General features: G+C 33.9%; 1 protein-coding gene across 2 annotated transcripts in view; it reads right to left on the reverse strand.

Moving 5' to 3' along the window:
* Positions 1-3,360: 3,360 nt before the first annotated feature.
* The window catches only part of LOC136230600 (MLO-like protein 6), a 33,563-nt gene continuing 23,643 nt past the window's right edge, over positions 3,361-13,280 (reverse strand). Inside the window, exons 7-14 of one of the 2 annotated variants that reach the window (XM_066019725.1) lie at positions 7,925-7,981; positions 7,754-7,845; positions 6,109-6,158; positions 5,975-6,015; positions 5,710-5,883; positions 5,591-5,626; positions 5,292-5,420; positions 3,361-3,879 (exon numbers count right to left, since the gene is read on the reverse strand). In XM_066019725.1, the coding sequence (XP_065875797.1) occupies positions 3,493-3,879; positions 5,292-5,420; positions 5,591-5,626; positions 5,710-5,883; positions 5,975-6,015; positions 6,109-6,158; positions 7,754-7,845; positions 7,925-7,981 (966 nt within the window). In that variant the 3' untranslated portion in view covers positions 3,361-3,492. Of the gene's footprint in view, positions 3,880-5,291; positions 5,421-5,590; positions 5,627-5,709; positions 5,884-5,974; positions 6,016-6,108; positions 6,159-7,753; positions 7,846-7,924; positions 8,000-13,280 lie in introns of both variants that reach the window. The other variant, XM_066019724.1, reaches the window with a different exon arrangement.

Consider the following 13,280-nt stretch of genomic DNA (forward strand, 5'->3'; position numbering starts at 1 on the left):
AACATTAAATATTTTAAAAAAAAAATTCTTCATTTATAAAATTTATTAGAGTTAAATAAATATTAATTTTTATAGAATTTATATAGTTTTCCTCCTATTTTGATAATTTTTGAAATATTTTCATTCATTTTTTTAGTCACTAAATTTTTAGGTTACTAAATTAAAGTTCTATAATTATATAAAATTCAATAAATTAATTACTCAATATTGTAGAGATTATGTAGGTCCTCCTTAATATTAGAGGTGTGAAGATTAGTAATCAGGAGGAGTATAAGGACAGACACTGCTGGGCCTTGACTAATAATGGTTCTTATTCTTGCAAATCGGCCTATGAAGCTTTTACCCCTAATAGGGCTGATCCTCCCTTGGAAATTTGGAAGTCCATTTGGGCCCTCAAAGTCCCCTACCGCATTAGGAGTTTCCTATGGCTGGGAGTCAAAGATAGGCTCCTCACGAATGCAGATAGACACAGAAGGCACTTGGCTGTATCTGGTGCCTGTAGCAGATGCAGCGGCCATGTGGAAACCTTGTGCCATGCTTTGAGGGATTGCCCGAATAGTAGAAAGGTTTGGGAAGGGGTCCTTCCTCACCACATCCTTCCTTCCTTTATGGGGTTCTCTGATATTGACTGGTTCTCTGAAGGCGTTAATGAGAATTTGTTGGCCAGTATGGAGCACGGGGCTATTCTCTTCGCTATTATTTGTCACCAAATGTGGAAATGGAGGAATGAAGAGTTATTTGCTGAGAAGACTGTCTTTATTCCTGACCTCCGGTTTTACTTCTCGAAAAAACTCTCTTTTATTACAAAGAGTTTTGAAGGAGAGCCCCTGGTTCACCCCTCCCCGGTTAAAGAGGTCCAGTTAGTTGGTTGGAGGAAGCCCAGGGAAGGGGTTGTCAAGTTGAATACGGATGGCTCCTGCCTTAGTAATGGCAGAATTGCTGCTGGTGGAGTTCTTCGGGATGCTGGTGGCGCCTGGCTGGCTGGGTTTACCCATAACTTAGGTACGGGCTCCTCCTTTACTGCGGAGCTCTGGGGGATCTTGTCTAGCATTAAACTCGCCATTCGCATGGGTGTTAAAAGACTTTCGGTGGAGTCTGACAATTTGGAGGCTATCAACAGGATTTCGGATAGACATGTTGTTTGTCTTAAGAGTCAGAATCTCATTAAAGCCATCTTGAGGCTTCGTCCTGCCTTCGATTCTCTTACCTTCTCCCATATTTATAGGGAGCAAAACCGTGTGGCGGATCGCTTGGCAGGTGCTGGGCATGGGGGGATATTAGGTGTTTCTACCCTTTCCGTTCCTCCTTCTTTTCTGTTACCTTCTCTTCTTGAGGATAGGATTGGGGTCAGTCTTCCTAGACTGATCCCGGGTTAGGTTTTTGTTTGTTTTTTTTTCTTCCCTTCTTACCAAAAAAAAGTAGAGATTATGTAGGAAAAAATGAGAAAAAAACATAAAACAGGAAAAATAGATGTTTTATTATTAAAACATAGAGTAACAAGTAATTTTGGTATTTTAAAGTTTTTTTGATATAGTTTGACCATTGACTCAAATATAAAGACTAAAAAGGGACTGACTAGTGTATTAAGTAAAAACTCATGGACCTTATAATTATTTATCCTAATAAAAATAATATAAATAACTAAATAATAATTAAAAATTAAAAATAATAAGTTTGTTGAATGTGGCAAAACTTTGTTCTTTCAGCAATAATATTATAGAATTAGAACATCTCCAACAGCCTCTTAGTTTGACTCTTAAGTTAAAATTTGTGGAGGGAGAATTAGAAATCAGCTCTGACAGCCTCTTAGTGGCTCCTCAAATCACTAAGAACTTCTCCATCCTATTAACAGAGAGTCTCTCTCCACCTCTTAGTTCTTTCTTAATTCATTTTTTCATTAATAATTTACTATTGAGTAGTCCATCTCCTTTCACTATTATAGATAGAACAATAATTAATAATTTTAATGATAAAATAATAAATAAGGAGTGGATATAAAAGTATTATTGGACATGATATATCTTAGTCACTCTTAAATCACTAAGAGTCAATTATTTATATTATTTTTAGAGAGTGCGCTAACAGTCTCTTGGAGATACTCTTAGTAATAATATTAAAGGAGAAATATCTTTGAAAATTAGAACAATAATTTTTGGAACATCAAATATGTACAAACACCTTTTCATGAAAAGCTCGTTTTTATATATCTATAATAAGATATACATGTTAATGAATTAATCAGAGAATTAGGAAAGTGAACCTTAACTCTACCATTAATTGTAAAGCCTATCCCATAAATCTAGTTTTGTCCATTAATAATTGAAGGGAAAGATGCAATTCCTAATTTTCAAACATGAATGCATATTTTAATTTTTTTTATTAAACGATGTATACTTTAATAAACTACCATTTTTTCACTTTTATCTAATTTATAAATAAATAATAATAATAAATAATGATAGATTATAGATAAATAATAATAATAAATTGTATATAAATAATTATAATTATGATAAATAATGATAAATTATTGAATGCTAAAACTGAATGTCTATTGAAATTAATTGAACTGAACTGATTGTTACTGAAATTAAGTAATAAAGAATAGGGCTATGGATTGAGAGAGAGAAACTTCATGTTTAGAGATAAAAAAACTCCAAAAATTATGATTTGAAAATTCGAAAATGTAGTTCCATGGTAAATGTGGTACAAAACTATTTAGATCTTGAAATTTTCTAATTTGAGGTTATCAAAGGTCAAAATGGATAATGTCAAGCTAAAAGTTCTTAGTTTTGCTAATGATGAGGAACTTAGTAAATCGATAAAACCATAGGGTATTTTGGAAATTGTCCAATAAAAAATACAATACAAATAGTAAAAATTATCTAAATAACTAAATAATAATTAAAAATTAAAAATAATAAGTTTACTGAATGTGGCAAAACTTTGTTCTTTCAGCAATAATATTATAGAATTAGAACATCTCCAATAGTCTTTTAGTTTGATTCTTAAGTTAAAATTTGAAGATGGAGAGTTAAAAATCAGTTCCAACCACTTCTTAGTGGCTCCTCAAATCACTAAGAGTCTCTCCATCCTCTCTATTAATAAAGATTCTCTCTCCATCTCTTAGTTCTTTCTTAATTCATTTTTTTATTAATAATTTACTATTAAGGAGTCTCTCTTCTTTCACTATCGGTAGATAGTAACAATAATTAACAATTTTAATGATAAAATAATAAACAAGGAGTGGATATAAAAGTATTATTGAGGATGCTATGTCTCATTTACTCTTAAATCACTAAAAGTCAATTATTTATATTATTTTTAGAGAGTTCATTAACAGTCTCTCGGAGATGTTCTTAGTAATAATATTAAAGGAAAAATATGTTTGAAAATTAGAACAATAATTTTTGGAACATCAAATATATACAAACAACTTTTCATGAAAATCTCATTTTTGTATATCTATAATAAGATATACGGGTTAATTAATTAATTAATCGAAGAATTAGGAAAGTGAACCTTAAACACCTTAGCTAATGTATTGAAACTGTCTTCTTCTTCGTCATCATCGTCATCTTCTTCTTCTTCCATTACAGAACGGAATTCTCCGCTACTACTAAAGTGGTCACAATCCATTTTCTTCCAACTGCTAGCAAATGATATCTCATCATCAATATTACTGCTTTCTTCTGCTGCTGCTGCTGCTGTGATTTCACAACCTTCTTTTTTAATCTCGACACTAGGAGAGTTGATTAGTGGTAATAAGATTGTTTGATTATTGTTAGGTGAAACATTGTTCCTTGCTTTCCATTGCCAATTCCTTAGCCCTTTTATTACTCTTTCACTGAATACTGTTTTCTTTTCTCCACAACCCATCTGTTTTCATTATCAAAAAGTATTAATAAGCAGTTGCAGAATCAAAATGTAAATATCGAGGTGTAGGAGGACAAAACTTTAGTATGAAACGCAAACTCATGCTGTCAAATTTGTCGCAAAAATATTTGTTTAGGATGGAATTTTTATCGGTGAATATTATGTTTCGTATAAGGAAACTCCCGCCTTTTGTGGTACATTTTATATGAGTTGTTAACCAATCTATCAAGGAAAAAGTATAACGAGGCTATTGATCTTTCATTTTTTAATTCATTTTCTTTAATTTAGATATATTAAGCTTATGATCTTTGATTCGATCAATAGAGTGTTATTTATTTCACATGCATTTAAAACTTGTATTTTCATAGTTTAAAAACAGTTTTTGATATGTGTAGTTATGTATAGGAAAACAATAAAAAAACCTTCATTCAAATGGTAAAAAATATAGTTGCAAACACATATAATTAATAAAGTTTTTTTTTATAAGTGAATTAGATGTTCACGACTAACTAATTTAGTAAGTAAAAGCTTAATGAGACGAAAAAATTAAAAATAAAGGATTAGATGCTTAATCTATTTAAATAAAATATTAAGAGCTTAATGAACCCAAAAAGAATAGATCAAGGTCTCACGATATTTTTCCCATTTATCATTAATGACACGATGATATGTTCATGATATGATAAATTGACTTAATGATATACTTAATGCATTAGGAGCTCCTCAACTTGGTCCAAAAGTAGATTGTTCCATGAACTTATAAAATGTCTCATCATTCCACTGAACTTTCTTAAGCTGATCTATCGACTGATCTCATGGACTTGCTATTGCGATATATTGGGTCTATAAACTTGCATAAAGTGATATACATTTAATTTCTTTAAAGGGTTCATGAGACATTTTGTAAGTTCATGGGAAAACTCGGTTTTTTTTTTTTTTTTTTTTGCAAACTTTAGAGAGTTCCTAATGTATTAAGCCCTTTAAGTTCATTTCAAAAATGTTACTAAACTTCATATTTGAATATTCTAATAAAGTCATTTCGTCTAATATATGAATAAAAACTCACTGGAAAATTATCCTTGCATGTATGGTTATATATAAATTAAGTGCCGAATCACATAAAGATGTGATTTTTTAAAATAAAGTTTATAGCTTAGGATGTACCACCTGTTTGCAAATATTCTATCACGTCAGCAATAGTTGTTTGACTTATATCCTTCTTAATTAATATATAGTCAACTATCTACTGTGTAACATCATCATTTTAATAACTTTTTATATACAAATTGACCAGAATAACTTTATTGAAATCACAAATGAAGTTTTACGATCTTAGTGAATTAGACTCTAAACTTTAATAACCATCAATATATTCCTAAATTACACTTGTATTGTAATTAGGAGAAAGGTAATACCTGTGTGACGAGTGCATAAATTGGGAGAGTTACATAACCACAAAGGAGTTGAACAATTATGCCTGTTGTAATGCTGATTACAGCATCTTTTGTTCCTTGATTCATACATGATCTTAATCCATATTCATACTGTTATTAGCCATTAAATATAGTCAATTTTAGCTAATTAAATCAGGATATTCATAAATTAAGGGAAAATTCAAATAAAATAAAATTTAATGACGATAATTTTTTTTGGTAACAAAATGATATTTGTAGTTTTCTATGTTTGAAAATGAATTAAGGAGAGATATGTGTACCCATCCCCAGGTGAAAAATGCAAGCTGAAAGGAATTCTGCAATGAAATTAAATTTCTAAGTCATGAAATTAAAATTAGAAAGGAAGAATATATATGTTTTTAATTTGATAAATTAATACCTGGATTAAGATAAACTGGATTAGATAGAGAAGCAGGTTAGGGCGATTAAACCAGAAAAAGTGATTGCTAGGCTTAACAAGAAAAGTGCCTTGAATAACACTACTTTGCTTGCAACTCTCCAAACACATTTTTGTTATTATCGTTTGGAGCTTCGTCCCTACTGCTAAAGCAAGCTGCAATATTTACCACAAAATGAACGGTGAAATTCATTTGGTCATTAGGGTCTACGTGAACACTACTGATATATATTCGGCATTGAATTACCATTAGAGGAAGAAATGGTAGCCAGTAGTAGTCGTGAAACTCTGCATAAGAAATTAAAATTCAATGGTGATCGAAAATTGAGAAATATGGACAAGACTAATGAAAGGAAAAGGTTTTTGAAATTCCTTTTTTACCTTGTGCACTGAAAAATATGAAAAGTAAGCACATCATCCAAATCCATAACCTGCAATAATAATTTATGATTTATTACAGTAATTTACTTTGAGTTATAAATTTAGGGAGTGTTATTTGGCAAACTCGTAAGCAACCTACAAATTACCCATTCAGCTACTGAAAGTGAATATAAAACAGTTGCAAATGCTACTGCTGAACTACTTTGGCTTCAGTCATTACTTGCAGATTTAGGGTTCCCAATTCAACAACCAAGAAAGCTGTGGTGTGATAATGTGGAGGCTATCTATCTCACATCAAATCTGATGTTTTATGCTCGCACTAAGCATATTGAGTTTGACTATCATTTTGTTCGTGAACAAGTTCAGAATGGTTTTCTCAGTATCCGTTTTAATCCAATTGATGATCAGGTGGCATGCATTTTAATCAAACCTCTTTCTAGTACTTATTGATTTGCTATGCTTCACTCTCGTCTATTGGTTAAATTATGGAACCGGCTTGAGGGGGGAGGGGGTGGTTAGAGATAATTATCAACTAATTATCTTATACTAACAAGATAATTATTGACTTATATCTTTGTAATTACTATATTTATGTATCATTAATATAAACACTAATTAAGGGAATACAATTAATCTCTCTATTTCTCACTAAACCCTACCCGGCTCTCTCTCTCTCTCTGCCCTAATTACTCGACTTTAATAAGTATTTGGTTGGTATAGAGACAACGGAAAGGAATCCAAAAATAAATAGAAGAAGCAATAAAATGAATATTTGTAAATTCTACTATTTGTTTGTGTCTATTCTAAAATAGAAATGATGAACCAATATGTTAAGAGTTGCGATTTTTTAATAGCAACTTTTATGCCTACATGTTCTACATTAATAAATTAATCACTTATAACTATAGAAATTGAAATCAATTACATTAATCGTTAAAATAAAAAAGATATAAAATAGAGAATTAAAATAAAATTAATGAAAGAAAATAATGAGTATAAGTACTGCTTTTACTCTGTTTTTGACATTAAACATGGGAGGCCAAAGGAAATCAAGAGTCACTTTAGAACATCTATGGAGGTGATTAGTAAAAAAATATGTATCATGAAGTACTTGTGTGAACTTTATTTTAAGATATATTTAGTAGAAATTAATTAATTTCTATATATTAAATCAAAATGACATGTATTATGAAATAAAAGAAAGGTTTAATATATTTATTGCTCCTTGTATTTGTTCTAAAACTTCAATGGTCCTTTAAATTTTAAAAAGTTCAAAATGACCTCCTATTCGTGTGTAATTGTGTTCAATAACCCCCATATTCTTCTGAAATTTCATTCAATAATCTCATATTCTTGTTCAATTTCATTCAATAACCCCAAAACTTCAGTTCGCCTGTGAACTTTCAAAAGTTTCTAATCGTTTATCTATTTGGGATTTTCTTTAAACACGTGACAAGAACTTTGATACGTGGCTGAGCGTTATAGCTATATTAATCCGGGAGCCTAAGTTGCATATTGCTTTAGAACACTTATTTTCTATCTCAAATTCATTATGAAATGATGATATGTTATTATTGGTGTATACAGAAATTAATTATCCTATCAAATTCAACTATTAATCTCCGTAAAAAGTTCGTTTTTTTACCTGATCCGAACTACTTGTTCAAAATCATCATCAAAAGAAGTAGCTAGAAACTCGTAGAAATTGAAATTGTTGCTGCTTTCACCATAATTAGCCTGTCAATTGGTAACCATAAAAATGCATTACTATATATATATAATGTGGCATAATTAAGTGAAGATGATTTTAATTTACCAGGATGAATCCATTGCGAAGTGTGAAGTAATCGGACTTTGAAGCTGAGTGACTGAACTGCCGAATGAAACATATCTAAATCAAATCATCACATGAACACTATCAGTTTTTTAGATTTTGGAGATCACATCAAGAAATTGAAGCTGAGGGAGCGGGACATACAATGGCGGAGTCAGAAACACTTAATTGGAGGGTAAACGGATAAAGTTGTATTAAAAATCAGAATTATTAGACTAAGCATCATCGAGGGCTTCCGTGCCAGACAAAGACGAATACAGATTTCAAAAGTTGGGGGTGACAATTTGCACCTCCAACAATCCCTTTTTGGGAAGATAGGGGGCTGAACCATCCCACTCAAGGGTGGTCCCTAAAAGCCGGGGTTCTAGAACACCCTCGGGCCACCCCTGGTCATAGATTCCATGTCAATTCATCTAAAGATTCTTAATACACTTTAGGGTAAATTCCAAAAAAAACCCATTTGGTTTGATGTTGTTCTAAAAAAACCATTGTGGTCTGTTATTACAAAAAAAAAAGGACTGTGGTTTGCGCCGTTACCCAAAAAACGGAAATTGGCTTAACACCGTTAAAGTGCTGACGTGGCATAGGGGTAAAACGGGAAAATCGAATTTTTTTTTATTTTTTTTATTTTTTCCCTCTTCTCTCTCCTCCTTCTTCTTCTCTCTCCTCCTTCATCTTCTTCCTTCTCCCTTTCACGTTCTGGTCTTCATCTTCATCTTCTTTACTAGCTTCCTCTTTTCTTCCTTTGACATTATCTCTGCAAAATTTCAGCCACAAAATCCTCTCTTCTTCCTTTGACATTATCTCTGCAAAATTCCTTCACTGCGATTTCCGATTCTGAAATTTCTCATTTGTAAACTACACCAAATCCACCTTCTCCGAGCTTCTTACTTTCATGGAAATCACTCGTCGCTTTCTTCAATTCCTCGTATTTGAATTCCCTCACCATTCCCGGCAACCAGCTCAGCTGTTTCTCCATCTCTCTTTCATCTTCCTCAGTTCCTTCTCCGGCCGCCGCCGCAGATTTCATCTTCTTCCTAACTCTAACACACAACACTGTCATCATTATTAGGGATAGTATTCCAATTTCGACTCCGACTCCGATTCCAATCTTCAACTGCAACTTTTCGCCGTTTTCCTCGCTCAAATTCTCGATCTGAAACTCCCATTTTAACACGCAGTTGAGCTCGATGTGAGGATCGCCAGTTGAAGCAGCGAATCCGAAATACGACTCTTGTTTAAGATACTGATTTAGATTCAAAGTATGGTTGAGGATTGGGTTTCGAGGTTTGGAGTTTCCTTCTTTCACCATATAAACCTCCATCAGCTGGATCTTGCCGTTGTAGTCGATCCAGACTTTGTGATTAGCTCCCGGCGGCGGCGGAGATAGTGTGACGTTGTGGTCAGAAAGCGATGCTGAAACTTCCGATTTCACGGAGTTGAGATTGATGCCAATGTGATCTGCTTCAATCTCATCTACTCCGTTTTGCTTCTGCGTATCGAATTCGACGGCGAGGATGTAGTTGTTAGGGTTTGAATCGGTGGAGGATGTAGTTGTTATGAAGATGAAGACCAGAACGTGAAAGGGAGAAGGAAGAAGATGAAGGAGGAGAGAGAAGAGGGAAAAAATAAAAAAATAAAAAAAAAATCGATTTTCCCGTTTTACCCCTGTGCCACGTCAGCACTTTAACGGTGTTAAGCCAATTTCCGTTTTTCGGGTAACGGCGCAAACCATAGTCCTTTTTTTTTTGTAATAACAAACCACAAGGGTTTTTTTGGAACAACATCAAACCACAGGGGTTTTTTTTGGAATTTACCCTACACTTTAATTACAACGAAAAATAATATTTAACGACAAATATTTTTTTCCATATTTTCTTTATATATTTTCTTCTGAATCAGGGGAGTCAACAATAAGTCGGTTGTGTTAAAATGATAAACTTAATTTTATTATAAAATTATATATGTAAAAAATAATAAATATATATATATATATATATATACATATATATATAAATAAATAAATAAATAAAATAAGACAAGAAATAAATGTTCACATGCCATAGTTAGACTTTCAAGTAATGTTTTTGTCCATAAGCCTAAAAGAAGTAAAAAACAAGTAGTTGGGAATGGACTTTAATTTGTGGACATAAATTTGACAAAATTGTGGTTGTTATTATTTTTTGTGATATGTGGAAATGGAGTGATGTAATATGCCTATAAATGAAACTTCATGTAATGTTTTTAGTGTGCCAAAAGAAATAAAAAATGAAACTGAGTGCATAGAGTAATATGTGAGAGTGGAGAGTTTTTTTTTTTTGTCTTATTTATGCTATTCCGAAAAACAAATCTTAATCCCTCCAAATTTCATACCTAGTCCTCCCGTCCTTGATAAATTATAATTTTAGTCTCTATACTTTAACAAAATGATATTAGAGCCACATTACGAGAGTCAGTCTTCCGCCAAACAGACCCTATAAAAATGTCAGACGGTCTCAAACTTCCTTATCAATACCCTCAGCTCACCAAAACCAAGTATTCAAGTTGGTGTATTCGAATGAAGGCGTTACTCGGATGTCAAGATGTCTGGAATATTATCGAAAAAGGCTACGTAGTCCCAAGCAACGAGACAACGTTGCCACAAGTAGAAAAAGATACTCTGCAGAAAAATCGCAAAAGTGATCAAAAGGCGCTTACTCTCATCCATCAAGGTTTGGATGTATTAATATTCGAGAAAGTAGCCGAAGCTACCATCGCCAAAGAAGCATGCGAAATCCTATGAGTTTCTCTTCAAGGGAAGGAGAAAGTTAAAAAAGTTTGTTTGCAGATGCTGAGAGGAGAATTTGAGATGATGAGGATGAAAAAGACGAAAGCCATTAGTGATATCTCATCCCGAGTAAAATCTGTCGTAAATAAGATGCGACGGAATGAAGAAAAAATTGAAGAGTCCAGAATTGTTGAAAAGATTTTGCGATCACTACTACCAAATTTTGATTACGTAGTGGTGGCGATAGGAGTCCAGAGACATCGGTGAAATGTTTGTTGATAAAGTTGTAGGGTCATTACAAACACGCGAGGAGCGGTTTGAGAAACGAAGAGAAGATTCCATAGAACAAGTCTTAGCAACGAAGACTGTGTTTAAAAGTAGTCAGTCCGACAGAGGACGCGGAAGAGGTCGGGGAGGAAATGGTAGAGGATGAAGACGTGGCAAAAGTCAAGGCAGAAATGAAAACGACAACAAGAACAATGATAGAAGCACTCAATTCACCAGAGGCAGAGGAAGAGGTCGGGGACGCGGGTAAGGAAGAGGAAACTGGAGGGCGAATAAAGGGCGCGACAAGTCCAATATTCAATGTTATAATTGCTCCAAGTATGGTCACTACGCGGTAGAATGTTGGAGTCCTGCTAATGAGGTAGAGGAGACTGCCAATAATATTCAAGATGAGGAAGTAACTGGTGCAATGTTACTTACCTATGAAGGTGAAGAAAATCGTGAAAATAATATATGGTATCTTGACAATACGGCAAGTAACCATATGTGTGATGACAAAAAGATAGTTCGTGGAGCTCTATGAATCCGTTCGCGGTAATATTGTATTTGGAGATTCCTCCAAGGTTCCTATTATAGGCAAAGGAACCATTCTTATTCGGCTCAAAAATGGCGCTCACCAGTTTATGGATAATGTTTATTATGTTCCTAACATGAAAAGCAATATTTTGAGTTTGGGACAGTTATTGGAGAAAATTTATAAAGTTCACATGGTGGATCGGAAACTACTCCTGTTGAATGAGAGAAAGGAGTTGATTGCACGAGTACCCATGGGGAAAACAGAATGTTCATAATTAACATTCAGACGGACGTGGCCAAAGGTTTGAAAGCTTATTGGCTTTGGCATCTACGGTACGGGCATCTCAATTTAGGAGGATTGAAGCTGTTGGGACAGAAGCAGATGGTAAACAAATTGCCTCATATTGACCAGCCTCATCAACTGTGTGAAGGATGTCTTGTTGGAAAACAATTCAGAACCACTTTTCCAAAGGAGTCCATATCAAGAGCAAAGACACCGCTTGAGCTAGTTCACACAGACGTGTGTGGGCCGATCACTCCACAATCCCTGGATAAAAATAAATATTTTCTACTTTTCATTGATGTTTATAGTAGAAAAACTTGGGTGTATTTTCTGAAGAAAAAAATCAGAAGTTTTTGAGACATTTAAAAAATTCAAAGCCCAAGTGGAGAAAGAGAGTGGTCATTTTATTAAGACAATCAGATCAGACAGAGGCGGTGAATACATATCCATCTCTTTCAAGCAATTTTTTGAAGAGCATGGAATCCGTCATTTCCTTTCAGTTCCCAGATCACCTCAGCAAAATGGCGTGGTCGAAAGAAAGAAGAGAACGATGCTCAACATAGTAAGGAGCATGTTAAAAAGCAAAAATTTATCGAAGGAGTTATGGGCCGAAGCAGTAGACTGTGTTGTCTACCTGTTGAACAGATCACCAACTATCAGTGTTTGGGATCAAACTGCACAAGAAGCATGGAGCGGAATAAAGCCCAGTATTTCTCATTTGCGTGTTTTTGGTAGTGTTGCTCATGTCAATGTACCGGATGAAGAACGTAAAAAGTTAGATAATAAAAGCAAGAAATACTTATTTGTGGGCTATTCAAAACATTTCAAAGGGTACAAAAGGTTCGATCCTCAGGCTCAAAAAATCATCATCAGCAGAGATGTCACCATTGACGAAGAAGCAGTTTGGGACTGGACCGGTGAAAAAGAAAACAACTACAGTTTTTATGCTTTCATGGATGAAGACAATGATCAGGAAGAACCAGCCACATCCGGAGCCATAAATCCAACATCTAGTTCGACATCAGCAAGCTCATCCAGTTTAAAATTGCCTTCCAATGATGAAGAAAGTTCAGATGAATTTCCTTTGGGAAGACCAAAAAAATTCAAATGTGTTGAAGAATTTTATAATCATGAGCTAACCCTTTATTGTCAATTTATTAATGATGAACCAGCAGATGCAGAAGAAGCCATGAAGGATGACAAATGGAGAGAAGCCATGGAAGAGGAGATTCAGTCCATTGAGAAAAATAAAACGTGGGAGCTGACCACACTTCTAGCCGGTCAAAAGCCCATTGTAGTTAAATGGGTGTTCAAAGTAAAGAAAGATGTAAATGGTGAAATTGTCTGACATAAAGCAAGTTTGGTGGCGAAAGGGTTCAGTCAACGACTCGGAATTGACTACAATGAAGTTTTTGCTCATGTTGCCAGAATGGAGAGTATAAGACTGGCAATTTTTGTAGCTGCTCAACACGGGTGGAAGAGGAAAT

This window comes from Euphorbia lathyris, chromosome 5 (assembly GCF_963576675.1).
Source record: "Euphorbia lathyris chromosome 5, ddEupLath1.1, whole genome shotgun sequence".
NCBI lineage: Eukaryota > Viridiplantae > Streptophyta > Magnoliopsida > Malpighiales > Euphorbiaceae > Euphorbia > Euphorbia lathyris.